Source organism: Salvelinus fontinalis, chromosome 29, assembly GCF_029448725.1.
Source record: "Salvelinus fontinalis isolate EN_2023a chromosome 29, ASM2944872v1, whole genome shotgun sequence".
In the NCBI taxonomy this organism is placed as follows: Eukaryota; Metazoa; Chordata; class Actinopteri; order Salmoniformes; family Salmonidae; genus Salvelinus; species Salvelinus fontinalis.
Genome location: NC_074693.1, coordinates 24,568,539 through 24,584,814, shown reverse-complemented (window position 1 = coordinate 24,584,814; position 16,276 = coordinate 24,568,539). Strand labels below are relative to the sequence as shown.

The 16,276-nt window shown below is 43.6% G+C and overlaps 1 protein-coding gene across 2 annotated transcripts; it reads right to left on the bottom strand.

Annotated features, from left to right (window-relative positions):
• Window positions 1-16: 16 nt before the first annotated feature.
• LOC129827676 (four and a half LIM domains protein 1-like) lies at window positions 17-15,584 on the bottom strand. 2 transcript variants are annotated; one of them, XM_055888732.1, is made up of 6 exons: window positions 15,380-15,584; window positions 5,394-5,575; window positions 4,736-4,913; window positions 4,417-4,586; window positions 997-1,183; window positions 17-797 (listed from the first exon to the last, which is right to left on the bottom strand). In XM_055888732.1, exons 2-6 carry the CDS (start codon window positions 5,547-5,549, stop codon window positions 643-645), a joined length of 846 nt encoding a protein of 281 aa, XP_055744707.1. In that variant the 5' UTR covers window positions 5,550-5,575; window positions 15,380-15,584; the 3' UTR covers window positions 17-642. The 2 variants fall into 2 exon arrangements, with proteins under 2 accessions (XP_055744707.1, XP_055744706.1); XM_055888731.1 differs by lacking the exon at window positions 15,380-15,584 and adding an exon at window positions 8,617-8,693.
• Between the last annotated feature and the right edge of the window lie 692 nt (window positions 15,585-16,276).

The following is a 16,276-nucleotide window of genomic DNA, read 5'->3' as shown; positions in this document are numbered from 1 at the left end:
AAGTGAAAATACTCAATTTTATGGCTTGCCTTTATTGATCCATAATGTGCATTCACATCCCGAACTTCCCCTCCACGTCAGAAAGTTACAGTATGAGTACATGATTAGATTACCATCCTAACACCACTTGATACCTACAGAAGACCTAGTTTGTCCATACTGATTATTACAAGAAGCGTTCGTTATATGTGAAACCCTCATACGTCACTCTGCAAACAGCACTTCAGAGATGCCATGGCCGGTTTATTTAGTAAAGCTAGTATATAATTCAAGAAGCAATGGGAAGCATGTAACATGTAATCCCCATATTAGTATCATCAAAGCACTGTTCCAGTAAGGCAGTGAAAATAGCATTCCCTAATATGGCTATGCAGTGTTCAAGCTTGTTAGTATTGCATATCGGAGGCCCACAAAAGCAAACCAGTTGGCGTGTGTTAGTATTCAACAATGACAAAACACTGGAACAAGATTCCTATTTGGCTGCTGTTCAAATTCACTCAGGTAATTGACCTTTCTCTCTAGTTTTAACCCTTGGATTGACCTCTCAAATTTAGTTGCCACTAATTTATGTTCCTGACCCTGTCAAAACACCCCACCATGAATGACAGACAGAACTTTTTTGGCCTCCTTGGCTGGCTGTGCTCACAGCTTCTTAGCACAGTCAGGGCAGTAGATGTTCTCTCCGTTGATGACAAAGCGCTTGTTGGCCAGGGAGAGGGAGCATTTCTTGCAGTTGAAGCAGTATTCGTGCCAGGAGTGACCTTCGTAGTTCACCACGTTGGTCCCATGGCCAAACCCTGTATTATGGGAGATATTATGTGGAGCAGTCAGCATAGTAATGGGCCAGATATATGATGACCAGTGCTGCTCACAGTCAAAATATAATCTCAACAAAACAGAATATCACATAATTAAATCCTTTATCATAAAAACAGCATCTGTCCATACAATATCAGGCGTACATGTTCATGTAAACTATATGTGTGGGTGCCTGACCTGTGATGGGGTTCTTGCAGCCGTTGCACTGCTTGGCAACGGAGGTCTTGTAGCAGTCTACACAGTAGACGTGCTCTTCGTGGGAGGTGAAGCGGGTTCCGGACAGGTTCTTACGGCAGGTACGACACACAAAGCACTCAGAGTGCCATGGCTGATCCTGGTAGCTTATACCACCTGAAGTGATGGGCTGAGGGGAGAGAAACACCACCATGTTAGTTGTATTGGAAGACAGACTTACTCTCTATGAATAATAACAAAGAATTTCCTTAAACTTATACCTTAAGAATACTATAATTAGGTCTACTGTAATTACACTGTCATAAGGGACAGATTGAAATGAATTGGGGGGAGGGGTGGTCCAAAATAGGGGAGGGTTGTCAATTTTATTTATTTTTTGCTTTGGAGAGGGTAGTTTTTTGGGGGCCTGGGAGGGTAGTGTGTTTTTTTGGGGGGGGGGCATGGGAGGACAGTGTTTTTTTTGGGGGGGGGTGCACGGGAGGGTAGTGTGTTTTTTGGGGAGGCACGGGAGGGTAGTGTGTTTTTTGGGGAGGCACGGGAGGGTAGTGTGTTTTTTGGGGAGGCACGGGAGGGTAGTGTGTTTTTTGGGGAGGCACGGGAGGGTAGTGTGTTTTTTGGGGGGGGCACGGGAGGGTAGTGTGTTTTTTGTGGAGGCACGGGAGGGTAGTGTGTTTTTTGTGGAGGCACGGGAGGGTAGTGTGTTTTTGGGGAGGGGCACGGGAGGGTAGTGTGTTTTTGGGGTGGGGGGGGGCACGGGAGGGTAGTGGTTTTTTGGGGGGGGGGGGGCACAGGAGGGTAGTGTGTTATGGGAGGGTACTGTGTTTTTTGGGGAGGCACGGGAGGGTAGTGTGTTTTTTGGGGAGGCATGGGAGGGTATTGTGTTTTTGGGGGGGGCACGGGAGGGTAGTGTTTTTTTGGGGGGGGGGGGGCACAGGAGGGTAGTGTGTTATGGGAGGGTAGTGTGTTTTTTGGGGAGGCACGGGGAGGGTAGTGTGTTTTTTGGGGAGGCACGGGGAGGGTAGTGTGTTTTTTGGGGAGGCACGGGGAGGGTAGTGTGTTTTTTGGGGAGGCACGGGGAGGGTGGTGTGTTTTTTGGGGAGGCACGGGGAGGGTAGTGTGTTTTTTGGGGAGGCACGGGGAGGGTAGTGTGTTTTTTGGGGAGGCACGGGGAGGGTAGTGTGTTTTTTGGGGAGGCACGGGGAGGGTAGTGTGTTTTTTGGGGAGGCACGGGGAGGGTAGTGTGTTTTTTGGGGAGGCACGGGGAGGGTAGTGTGTTTTTTGGGGAGGCACGGGGAGGGTAGTGTGTTTTTTGGGGAGGCACGGGGAGGGTAGTGTGTTTTTTGAGGAGGCACGGGAGGGTAGTGTGTTTTTTGGGGAGGCACGGGAGGGTAGTGTGTTTTCTGTGGAGGCACGGGAAGGTAGTGTGTTTTCTCCCTGGTTTCCATTTGCTCTTCTGCTCTTATTTTTCCTATTAAAAAAATGGCTTTACTTTTGATATTACCCTAATAAAGTTTAGAAACGTTTGTGAAGGTTTGGTAGGGTGTGGCTATCATTAAGCTTTAGCTACTGTAGGCCTATGATATGAAGACTGACTCCGACAGTTGAAATTGAGGTGAGGAAGACTGTTTCAGGCCTACCAGAGTTACTCCTATAATCTAACAATATAATGCTTATCTTTATACAAAATATTCTGATTTAAAATGTACAAATTACCCTCCTGTACGTCCAAATCTGTAGAGCAGACGCAGTACCCATCTGACATGAAGAAGAGCATGTTGTCGTAGCATGCTGCCGGCATCTCTCTCTGGAGTATATCATATTACTATCAAACAGTGGACACCTAGGCCTATAGGCCTTTGCATGCAATGTCCTCATGCATTTAGGGCTCAAATCTCTGACAGCTGAACCGTGAGGTGGACAATTATTGTTTTTGGAAAAGTAGCCCCCCAAAAAAGAGGCTATGAAGTTTTGCATATGCTACACATCGAAACACAAGGAATAGTGCTTTTGTAATTGGTTCTCGTCTTTAAGGACACGTAAATGTGGCTCATTTGGCTAGCATCCCTCGTTTATTGATGACGCTGCCTGCGCCAAGTCGGCTCTGAATGCATATAGATGTCCATTCAATTTCTCAATTGTCCGGTAAATTAAAATCTTCCCTGTCATGTCCGGTGCCAAATTTTCCTAAAGGAAACTGAAATGGCATATTGTTTTTATGAAGATTTTAGAATGTTCGCATCAATCTGTCTACAATTGGATGTAAACCTAGCTATAGACACCCTAAAGACTCTGACAAGTGCGCTAGTCCAGCTTCACTTTGATTATGCCTGCACATCATGGTTCACCAGCAGCCCCAAACATCTAAAGACTAAGAATAAAGAATAGGCTACCAGCCAAACAAGCTTTTAAGAATTGAACTTAAACTCCCCCCTCATACTCATCTGGAGGTGAGTCTCTATCTCTGTAATGTGGCTGTATCTCTGTAATGTGTATATCTCTGTAATGTGTCTGTATCTCTGTAATTGTAAATGTATTTATGTAAAACATAGGGGCCACAATGGAAATAGGTCCCTGACTTTATTGTGCAATCCTGGCCACTATTAACATGTTTGTGTATATATGTATTTTTTTAACTGACAAATCAGGTTCAAACTGTGCAGGGGGGCAATTGATGAAAGGAAAGGGACATCTGTTACAAAACAAAAAGTTTAATGACATTCGGAGATTCAAGCCAAGCCTTCGATACTGGGTAAGCCTACAATGTAGGGAGGGATGTATTTTCTGTTTGTTGACATAGTCTATTTATTGTGGTGTTGAAAACGGAAACCATGATATTGAAATGCTTGAAGTCGGTATACTTTGTTTATTGGTTGTATGGGGCATTGGCACAGAAACCTGTTGGTGGAAAATGTGTTGCATATATTTGATGTAATAATGAATATTGCATCAAAATGTTGAAAATCAGATTTCCCCCCTAGCTGATCATTGTCTGCAGCCAGCTTTGATCTTAATGTAATGAAACAGTCAGGGAGAGTGAGCTCATCTGTGGTGGTCGGTGAACCATCAACCTTCTGGCCTGTAGCCCTAAGTCAATATCCACGTTTATAAACACAAATTCACTACAGTTATTTGTGGTAGTAAACATACTTTAGATTTAATTCTATGATGGGAAGGATGTTCAGTTCATTTTACAGTATAAGAGGAGGATCATGTGAAAATATATTTAACTTTGAGGAGGGCGCATTTATTTTGTTATGACACCTTGAGTTGGACCAGCTCAACCCCCCCCCCTGTACATTTCTATCTGTCCCTAACATGAAATAACATGGCAGGTTAAAATGAAGCAAAATTTACTAATTTTTAAAAATTCTGTATGTGGGTGTGTGAAGGGGAACATTTCACCTGCTTGCAGTGGAAGCATTTCTTGGCAAACTTCTTGTCATGGCACGGGCCGCAGTAGATGTCATCGCCCTTGTTCAGGAAGCTCTGTGAGCGGATTGGCTGCTTGCACTCAAAGCAGGTGAAGCACTCCTCATGCCACACCTTCTTCTTATACTCCACGTTCTGGGTTCCTGGTAATGCAAGATACAGAAGAATATCATTTTAAAAAACGGTTTCATACAGTGTGGGAATTGAAAATGTCAACAGCAGCCACGTGCACAGCACTAGGTCGCTTTAAAGAAAAGATGAAGAAGTGCATTGTGGTTATGGTTAAGCCCACCTGGCATGACCACCTTGTAGCAGGCCTGGCACCGGTTGCCATCCTCGCGGGAGCCACACTTGCCACACATGATCTTGCCGTCGTCCCTGGCGCTGAAGGGCTCGTTGGCCAGGGGCTTGTAGCACTTGGCACAGCGGAAGCAGTCCTCGTGCCAGTGGCGGTTCTTATGGTTCAGCTCCTGGACAGGAAGGAGGGGAGAGGGTCAAGAGTAAGATACATTAATACACACGGGCTTCATACACCTCATTAAACTGAGGCTCATTTCCCTATAAATTGTCGGCTACGGTATTCAGAGGAGTTTGCCAGAAAACAGAGAATGTCCATCTGGAAAGAATTATTAGCATTGGAGATTAAGTGAATTTGAGTGCAGTGTAGCATGAAGGACTGACAGCTAATACAGGCAGACTACAGCCATGGTGAAACGATCCTACGGGGTTAGTCAGTAATGATAGTGTCTATAAGACAAGTGTCCGTGACTGAATGTTGACTGTTATGTTGTGGAAGCTGCTGCTCATTCAGGAAGAACATATATGAAACACTGGCCCTAATCTGGACAAATGAACTGAAGCCAGTCAGCCTACTGAACACAAACACATTCACACATTGAAGGGCACACACAAACACGCACACTCACAAGGACAATCCACACAATACCCACCTTGGCATCAGCCCCAATGGGGCGACGGCATTCTGCGCAGGTGTTGGCGCAGAGCTTGTCGAAGCATTTTGTACACACGTGCTTCTCATCCTTCTTAATATACTTCTTCCCATGCAGGTTGTCACGGCAGTAGTAACAGTCGAAGCGTTCGGTCATGGTGGAAGTAGCGTAGCTCCTGGGCCCTGTACCAACACACACAACAATCACATTTACTATTGGTGATCAAGTCATGTGTACATGATTTACTCATCAAATTCATTGATTGACAAATAAATACATGTCATTGGAGATTAATTGACTGGAAGTATGTAAACTGTCGAGGCTCTGATTCAGCTGGATGTGATGTTTCAGAGTCACCACAGGGAGGCAGTGTAGGTTACATTTTGATTGAGTCAACCACTACCGACTTCCTTGATACGGATTGAATAGAGCCCGAGATCTCAATATGGTCCATGTGGGTCTAAGAGAGAGTAATACCTACATTACTTATTCATCATATTCTTATACTACTATGATGATCCTCAGCTATCTGCAACTCTGCCCTGAGTAATTCCAAAAGTCCTCACTGACCCTAACACACAGACACACACACACAGACATAACACACATGTATTGATTGACAAAACACGGTCGTGTCTATGGAGCACCCAGACACACAAAATCCTTTCCATAATCCAACATCCAAGCTAAGAGGAAGACATGTTCAAGCTGGTATCCCAGCATGTGTCCTGTCCTCTAATCAGAACCAGCCAGGTGAGGGGCTTAGCACCGGCATGCCAAACAGCTGAGGGAAGTGGAAAATGGCTGCCTCAAAATGGCCCACAGATGTCTGCCTGTCCTGAACAGTGCTTTAGCATGTAGTCATCACTCCATGTCGGACTCGGCCCCACGGGGGCTTTGCTGGAAAGTTTAGGCCATATTTTTAGAGTGCCTGGCTCACTCACTACAACACACCCCATCCAACCAACTCCTCCTCTCTCCCCCTTTGTGTCCTTTTTGGCAGTGTTGTTTCGTTGGCTGTTAGTGTAAACAAAAACGCCCCCCTGCTCCTCTCATCAACATACCAACATTCCCATCACAACGGGCAGAGACCTAGCTGTTTCCTGGAAGAGATTGGTGTGTTTATATGTTTGTGCTCTTGGGTCTCCCTGGAATGAACTATGCTCTTTCATCCTTTTAGTGACTTATGTTTCATCTGGGTCATCTAAATTACACCAAAACTACCAAAGGTCAATCAAACTGTATCTCTATGCTGGGGTTAGCCGTGTGGGAGCCAGAACGAAAATATCTGTGATTTATGAGACACAACAGATGAGATATTATTGTGAGTTCTCAAGTATCTTAATCCAGTTGAATCAAATGAGCGTGATGGAGGGAAACACTAACAAGGGAATAACATTATATCCTGGTAGCCATGGGAACACTGCAAATATTTACGAAAGCCAATTGGTGCTCTTAGGTGTCTGGGGATGTGTGTGGTGAACTGAATGGGATGAGTTACAGACGCTGTGGTATGTGCTCTCTCCCAGCTGTAGTGTCCAGTGAGGATGGATGGGTGTGTGGAACAGGGGAAAGAGACAGGCTTGTCTTCAGCTGTGCCAGAGGGATAAAAGAGGCAGCCCGGCTTAAGACCCTATACTGAGTCACCGGTGAGTCACCCCCATTCTTATCTCAGTGGTACGAGCCAGCCAGGATCAGTCCAACAGAATCTAACTTGCAGGATTGGATCAGTGGCTTGATTATGGGGAGTAGGATAGCAAGGTATCACAGTCTCAGAAGCCCGAATGCCTCTAAAACTGAGTAAACCATGCATTCCATTCTGAGTGTATAAGCACTGTGCACTTGTGGCAGGGACATCACTGGGGCCGAGCTTCCTGCCATCCAGGACTTCTATACCAGGTGGTGTCAGAGGAAGGCCCTAAAAATGGTCAGACTCCAGCCACCGAAGTTAGAGACTGTTCTCTCTGCTACCACACAGCAAATGGTACCGGAGTGCCAAGTCTGGGACCAAAAGGCTCCAGAACAGCTTCTACCCCCAAGCCATAAGACTCCTGAACAGTTCATCAAATGGCCACCCAGCTATTTGCATTGACGCCCTTTTTTGCACTGTCTCTATGCACACTCACTGGACTCTACCCACACACTCACACATACTACACTGACACTTTAACACACACAGACACACACACTACATATGCTCACACAAAACACACACATGCATATTGATGCCACACTCACACATAGACACAGTTTCACACTCTTTCACTCTCTTCACATACGCTGCTGCTACTCTGTTTATTATCTATCATGATTGACTAGTCACTTTTACCCCTATGTACATATTACCTCAATTAGCTCAACTACCACATATCCGTGTACATTGACTCCGTACCGGTACTCCTTGTATATAGCCTCGTTATTTGATTGTGTTACTATTTCCTTTTTTATTGAGCAAATTGTTCTTACTTTTTAACTCTGCACTGTTGGGAAAGGGCTCGTAAGTAAGCAATTCACAATCAGGTCTACACCTGTTGTATTCAGCAAGTGACAAATAAATGTTTGATTTGATTTGATCTAGGCACACAAACTCAGAGGAGTGACTTTTGAGGACACTGTGGGTGCCACTGTGCCACCGTGACCATTATGGGTCTAGATTCCTAATAAAAGTTCAGAGTAATTAAACGCTAAGCCCTTCCCAAATGGCTCCCAAAGAGAGAGTTATGGAGGTTAGGCAGATCAAATGTTAGTATCTACCATGTGATAACTCTGTCTGACTCATAATGTACCAAATCAATATTAAATGAAACATCTTTGATTCACTACTAACAGCCTAAATGATGCTGTCCCAAGGACTTAACTTCCCTGAAGTGCATTAATCCTGCTGTAAATAGCATTGCCTTGAAAAAGGTCAAACTATCACTTTTTCAACTTCTTTCTACCTCTATGGACCTTTTTGCTCCCTCTGTTGTGTCACAAGACCTTAGATCTCCTTCCTTCCACCAGAAAAAAAAACAATAATCAGATAAAGTACTTCAGGTTCCCAAAATGTTTTCAATTCTGACCCACTAAACAAACCCATGTTTCTAACCAAGACCCAAGAGGAACTTCCCACAACCCACCAGTCAGTCTCTGACCGGACTTGAGAAAATCTCCCCAAACCACCACCACTATTCCAGCACTAGGTATCAGTAATGGAATAAAATCATCTATCACAATTATTTACCTGAAAGTCTGTAAGCCATGTTTAGGTCCAGGTAAGAGAGGTAAAGACAGAGACAAGGACCGGAGGAGAGAGTAGCATCCACACAGGGTGATCCACACACCCCACCAAGGTATAGGCTATATATACACCCCCTCTGATCCACGCCCTGAGGCTAACAGCTGCCCCTCACCCCGACACCCCTCACCCCCTCACCCACACCCCCTAACCCCACACACAAACCCAACCATGAACCATTCCATTTTAGGATATGCATCAAAAGAATAGAGTGTAGGGGAGGGGAAGAGGGATTCCAACGCTCTGGAATGAGAACCACGAGGGACAACCGATAGTATACCCCCACTACCCCTATGATATTTGTTTGTTAGTGTGTAGAATGTGTTTGCAGTACATTAATGGATTAATATCAAGCACTGAAGCACTGCAACCGACCAGCATGTTGATGTCATTACTCAGTGAAAGGCATTGTGCAAACAGGCTGAGTGTCAATCAAACCTTAATTTATGGTTTGTTTATTTAGTAACACTTTATATTACCATAAACACTTAGAACATGGTGGAAGGCTTTATAGGAAATATGAACAAATGTGTGTGTGTGTGCGTGCCCATGTTGCGTCTGCCTGTGTGTGCCTGTGTGTGTGTGTGTGTGTGTGTGTGTGTGTGTGTGTGTGTGTGTGTGTGTGTGTGTGTGTGCCCATGTTGCGTCTGCCTGTGTGTGTGTCTACAGTATATGTGTGTGTGTGTGTGTCTGTGTCTGTCTGTACTCCCATAACTCAATGATGTGTGCTCAAAACTATGTCCTAAAGCGATCCCAGCCAAGGTTATTCAAGGCACATGCGGATAATACATATTCAAGCACTTCATTTTTCAGTGTTGAATACCTCTGTGATCTCAGTGGCTCTCAGCAAAAATATTTCATTGAAAGTAGCGAAGATGACATTTGTAACACCAGGGATCATCAACTAGACTCAGCCACGGGACGTTTTTATTCTTGAGCGGATAGTCTTTGGGGCCGGAACATAATTACTAATCATTTGTAGACTGTAAATTGAACGCAAGAATTCCAAACAGATATAACATTTGACTAAAACATAATAATTTCAATTTTTTTGTATGATCGCATACACTGAGTGTACAAACCATTAGGAACACCTGTTCTTTCCATGACATAGACTGACCAGGTGAAAACTATGATCCCTTATTGATGTCACTTGTTAAAACCACTTCAATCAGTGTAGATTAAGGGGAGGAGACAGGTTAAAGAAGGATTTTTAAGCCTTGAGACCATTGAGCCATGGATTGTGTGTGTGTGCCATTCAGAGGGTGACTGGGCAAGACAAAAGATTTAAGTGCCTTTGAATGGGGTATGGTAGTATGTGTCTGGCGCACCGGTTAGAGTGTGTCAAGAACTGCAACGCTGCTGGGTGTTTAACGCTCAACCGTTTCCTGTGTGTATCAAGGACATCCAGCCAACTTGACACAACTGTGGGAAGCATTGGAGTCAACATGGGCCAGCATCCCTGTGGAACGCTTTCAACACCTTGTGGAGTCCATGCCCCAACGAATTGAGGCTGTTCTGAGGGCAAAAGAGGGTGCAACTCAATATTAGGAAGGTGTTCCTGCAACAGGGTGATCAAATTAAAATCCTACATCTGTACACCCATCCCCCACACCTCCCCTTTCTGCCTTGTACAGCCTCCATTAGTTATTTTCTTCATTTGTCTCTTCTTCTCTCTCCCTCCACCTCTCCCTTCATCTCTCCCTCCACCTCTCCCTCCACCTCTCCCTTCATCTCTCCCTCTGTCTGGAACAAGCAGTTGTTTTGTTGATTAAAGCTTTAAAGCTGTCTATGGTTTAGTACTGTACAACAATATTAATCAGTATTTGTGTTTGTGTGTGAATGTGCGTGTGTCTATGCTTATCCATGTGCACATGCATGTGTGTAATGTTGACAGCGGTGTGACAGGTTCATTTGCAGGTATTGCTGATGAGACTGTGCCTATTATCCTGGTAGACAATAGCAGAGGAACGCACGCCCACCTGCAAGTCCCTTAGGTCCTGCCCTATACAAGACAGAAATAGCACCACACACTCACCCTGGCTCCATCAGCAAAAACTAACCTCACCAGAACCACAAAGAGCTTTTCCAACTACAACATGTACTTGGTTAGTTAGCCAAAAGCCATACAGACGTGACACATACTGTAGGAAAATTGACTACCTTCAGTTTCCTATCTTTGTAATCTATTGTGTCATGTTGCAGTGTGTCAGCCTGTCCAACAGAGATGGGGACTCTTTAAAGTCTCAATACATCCAGAGTTCTAGTGCATGGAAAGCTATTTCCCACACAAATGAGATGCAATGTGTGTCGATGGAGTGTTCCTCACTCTGGGGTGTGGCCTCAATCTCTACTCTCTCTGGGAGAGATCAAAGAGGCTGTTGGGAGGAAATCCTGGCAGCAGTTCTGTAGTGGTGGTGGGGGTGATGGATAATGTAAAAACTCTGTGCATTAACATCACATATCTAACCAGACAGAGTCTTATTGCTCATGTTACCAGGGGGATTAAATAGGATGCCTGGAGTGGACTTTCTGAGCAGACGCAGGAATAGGGGCCGACTGTGTCATTAGAACATGTCTCCACCTCTTCTACTGTGCAGACTAGTGTACTGACACAGCCTAAGATCACCATAGCCCTGTTCCCTGTGAGACAGACAGATATATCACTGAGGTCCATTGGCAACAGGCATTATTCATCTGGTGTTTGACTTGTCAATTACACATTTTCTGACGAACAGATGCCAGCCTCTGATCATGATATATGAGTTAAAGGATGGTTGTTATAACCCAGTAAGAAACAAAAGGACAGGCTTTCCAATGGTTCATTTCTCAGAATGTTCCCTCTGTGTGTCTCTCTGAGTTCTGTTGTGACTCAGTCACCATCTGTTCCTGGTCCTGTTCTCTCTGAGTTCTGTTGTGACTCAGTCACCATCTGTTCCTGGTCCTGTTCTCTCTGAGTTCTGTTGTGACTCAGTCACCATCTGTTCCTGGTCCTGTTCTCTCTGAGTTCTGTTGTGACTCAGTCACCATCTGTTCCTGATCCTGGTCTCTCTGAGTTCTGTTGTGACTCAGTCACCATCTGTTCCTGGTCCTGGTCTCTCTGAGTTCTGTTGTGACTCAGTCACCATCTGTTCCTGGTCCCGGGCAGTGGACAGGGTAGTGATAGGGCCATCTTATCTCTGTCAGGGGAGTACTAAAGTATTACTGACTCACCACCACACACAGGGAGACAGTGACACAGCCACGGCACTACTGTACATCAACACACATTACCTAGCAACAACAGAGGTACGGGGAGAGGTGTAGACTGACAGAATATCCACAACACTCAATTCAGGAATGACTTGTAGTCACGCACAGAGGTGTGTGTGTGTGTGTCCATCAAGGACAGCAGGGCACCAAAAAAGGTGATGGTACGTGGGGGGATTACTGTATGTGTGTCCTTTTCCATTCAGCAGCCCCCAAACTTCTTCTCCCATGATGCAGAATTCAGACACACACACACACACACACACACACATTGATTAAGACTTCACGGTGGGCAGGCCAACACTTCAAGCTCCCCCCTTTGCTTCTGCATGACTCACATCTCTCTGGAACTCTGCAAAGGTCAACTGCTCCAATAGCTCAGTCTGCTCGGTTCTTAGGGATGGCGAAGTCTGTCCACAATATATATGTCAAGTTGACAAGATAGGACAATGGAAAGAGCACGTAAATAAGGACAGACACATGTTCAATAGGTGTGAGTTTCCCACTGACTTCATCGGTCCTTATAAGCCAGCAGAACACACTTAAAAAGTGGTGAGACCCCAAATTGCATAATATGGTTACATTCACAGTCATGGAACGGAGAATCATGATTACATCAGTTTAGGGTTTGAAGAGTGACACACAGCTAATGGGAAAGAGGCAGATCTGGTCTGGGAGAGGGTTATGAGCTCTCTCTCTACCTCTCTTTCTCTTAATTCAATTCAATTTAAGGGCTTTATTGGCATGGGAAACATATGTTTACATTGCCAAAGCAAGTGAAATAGATAATAAACACAAGTGAAATAAACAATAAAAAATGAACAGGAAACATTACACTCACAAAAGTTCCAAAAGAATAAAGACATTTAAAATGTCATATTATGTCTATATACAGTGTTGTCACGATATGAAAATAGTTAAAGTACAAAAGGGAAAATAAATAAACATAAATATGGGTTGTATTTACAATGTTGTTTGTTCTTCACTGGTTGCCCTTTTCTTGTGGCAACAGGTCATAAATGTTGCTGCTGTGATTAAACACTATGGTATTTCACCCAGTAGATATCAAATCAAATCAAAGTTTATTTGTCACGTGCGCCGAATACAACAGGCGTAGACCGTACAGTGAAATGCTTACTTACAGGCTCTAACCAACAGTGCAAAAAAGGTATTAGGTGAACAATAGGTAAGTAAAAAAATTAAAACAGTAAAAAGACAATGAAAAATAACAGTAGAGAGGCTATAACAGTAGAGAGGCTATAACAGTAGCGAGGCTATATACAGTAGAGAGGCTATAACAGTAGAGAGGCTATATACAGTAGAGAGGCTATAACAGTAGCGAGGCTATATACAGTAGAGAGGCTATAACAGTAGAGAGGCTATATACAGTAGAGAGGCTATAACAGTAGCGAGGCTATATACAGTAGAGAGGCTATAACAGTAGAGAGGCTATATACAGGCACCGGTTAGTCGGGAGTTTATCAAAATTTGATTTGTTTTTTAATTCTCTGTGGGTCTGTGCAATCTGAGGGGAATATGTGTCTCTAATATGGTCATACATTTGACAGAAGATTAGGAAGTGCAGCTCAGTTTCCACCTCATTTTGTGGGCAGTGTGCACATAGCCTGTCTTCTCTTGAGAGCCATGTCTGCCTACGGCGGCCTTTCTGAATAGCAAGGCTATGCTCACTGAGTCTGTACATAGTCAAAGCTTTCCTTAATGTTGGGTCAGTCACGGTGGTCAGGTATTCTGCCACTGTGCACTCTCTGTTTAGGGCCAAATAGCATTCTAGTTTGCTCACTTGTTTTGTTAATTCTTTCCAATGTGTCAAGTAATTATATTTTTGTTTTCTCATGATTTGGTTGGGTCTAATGGTGTTCCTTGTCCAGTAACTGATATGGGCCATACAGGAAACACAAGGTCCTCCAGTAACTGAGCCCACTGATCTAACGTCACATTGTGTTCCAATGGGCATCCTGTCTGTGAACATTGGGTCCTGCTGCTATTGCTGGTGTGTCAGGCTTATGCGACTGCTTGATAAGACTAAACTTTACATGAACAAATTCTTCATGAAGGCACAAATGCTCATTTTACAAACAAATGGCACTTCATCAATGAGTCTGATTAGAAACAAGGACTGTACAGTAAAGTACCATATAATTTATCTACCATATTCTGAAAAGCTATGGGCGCTAAACCCAATCCAAAGATAATTTTTGGGGGTATTATATTGATTAAAATGGTGACATCTTTGTAACAATGAGAGCCATTCACAGTAGAGGAGGAGGAGCCACCCAGTGTGTTCTGATGCTGCTGCTGCTGGGAGAAAATGACATCATACATTTGACTTGGCAGCTGGCCAAACCAGTAAAGTGTAGCAGGGCTGAGGGGAACCTATTGTACTGTGTGTTTCCGAGAGGGTTTTTGGGCTGAGCTTGAATAACCCACTGGGGAAATGTAGGCTACTATTATGATAGTATTGTTGAGCATTGATGATTTTGGCATGGGCTCAGGGCCCTATTCAATTAAAACGGGTTTCCACATTTAAACTACAGGATATGTCCAAAACAGCATTATTTGCAGTCCAGTTTGTTTTTGTGCCCCATTGTAAACAATACTTTGCCTGAGGTAGACAAATGCTGCTTTTGACTTTTGCCAGAAACCTGGTTTCAGGGTTTGATTGAATCGATGACATCATGCATGTACAGAACCTAATAATCTGTCTATAAAAAAAGTTTTTCAGTGAATCATTTTTCCTTATGTCAGTAAAACTATGAAACTTGGAATAATAATCATTAGTAAATGTAATTTACTAAACTGCTCATTCTAAACCATTACAATCTGGCCACATAGGCTACAGTAGATTACCAAGTCACACACTCCCCATATGCATATAGACACTTATAAATCCTTGGTTTCATCTGAACTTTGAAAATCTATAAATATTTGGTCAACAAAATGTACTGCAGCAGCTACTTTACAAATAATACTTGTGATGAATGATTGCCAATAGGCTAAAATACACTGCGAATAAATAACAGCACATGCCTCCAGGGAAGGGAAATGACTTTATTTCACTGACTATTAAAATTCCATCCCTCCTTATCAGACCTTTTAAACTGCTTCACCGCTATGCTGCCCACTACAAGGAATTTGATTCTGTAAACCAGCATTCAATGACCAAAATGCACATGCACATTGTGTCTAATGTTTTTTTTCATGGACCCAAAACCAAAATGTTACAAAAACTGACAACTAATTAAATTCAAACATTTACTCATGTCATAGACAACCGGAGTAAAGAAATATATGTTATAACAAAACAAGTTCATCTTTTACGCACAACAGTCGGTCCACTGAACTTTTCCCAGTCAAAGAAAAACTTTATTTAACCATTATAACATATTTTCACTAGGTTTTAGATTGTTTTTTAATTCTCAAAATATGCCATTTGACTCACCTATCTCCACACCGATGCGTCCAACGGCAAGGTTTTTAGCGTGGATATACCAGACGCGTCGTTGACGCTCCTTAAAAGCGAGTGGAGCTCAGAAAAAAACTGCAGGATATGATCCAAACCTCTCCTTTCATATCAACTATGACCTCAGCCAGGAATTTACAAGCTGTAGCTAATAGGTTCTCACTGGCTAACACTGGAGGTAATGGAAGCAATACTGGTGCATTCAAAAGGGCCTCTGCTTCACAAAGCGCAATAAGCTACTCTTTGAGAACATGTATATGAATCAAGAAACTCAATAGAAGTTTGTAATGTTTTAGTACGGCCTGCATCTCTTGGCTTAGCACTAGCCCTATGCTTTCTTCATTACATAGATAGATTTAATGCCCTCATTAGGAGGATGACTTGTGCTGTCCACAAAACTAATTAAGGATGAACAGTTTGCCATCTCTATGTCATCTATGTTAACCATACAGTATGCATGCGGGTATTCCCCAGTGCATAAGCACCTCCATCTTTGGTAAGAAATATATTTTGCTGAGAGAGATTGCAACAAGATGAGACACACTCAGCCTAAGTAGATACAGTAGGGGTATCCTTACTTACCCCTCCTCCAGCCTGAACAGCTGTATTACTACAAAGGTATAACACAAGTACATATTATTTAGGATACAATGGAACCACACACGTTCTATCATGTCAGGTACTGTATCAACGACATAAGAATAACCATATTCTCTATTCTTTCAGTCATATCAAAAGCATCATTCTGTCAACCTTGATAGAAATGGCTTGGCTTTACTATTGGCATTTATGGATGGGAAATCCCAGGGGGGTTCACACCCCTCTCCCAGTGGTTCTGTTACCCTGCTGGAAGGGCTCCTGGTTGGGCTGCCAGCC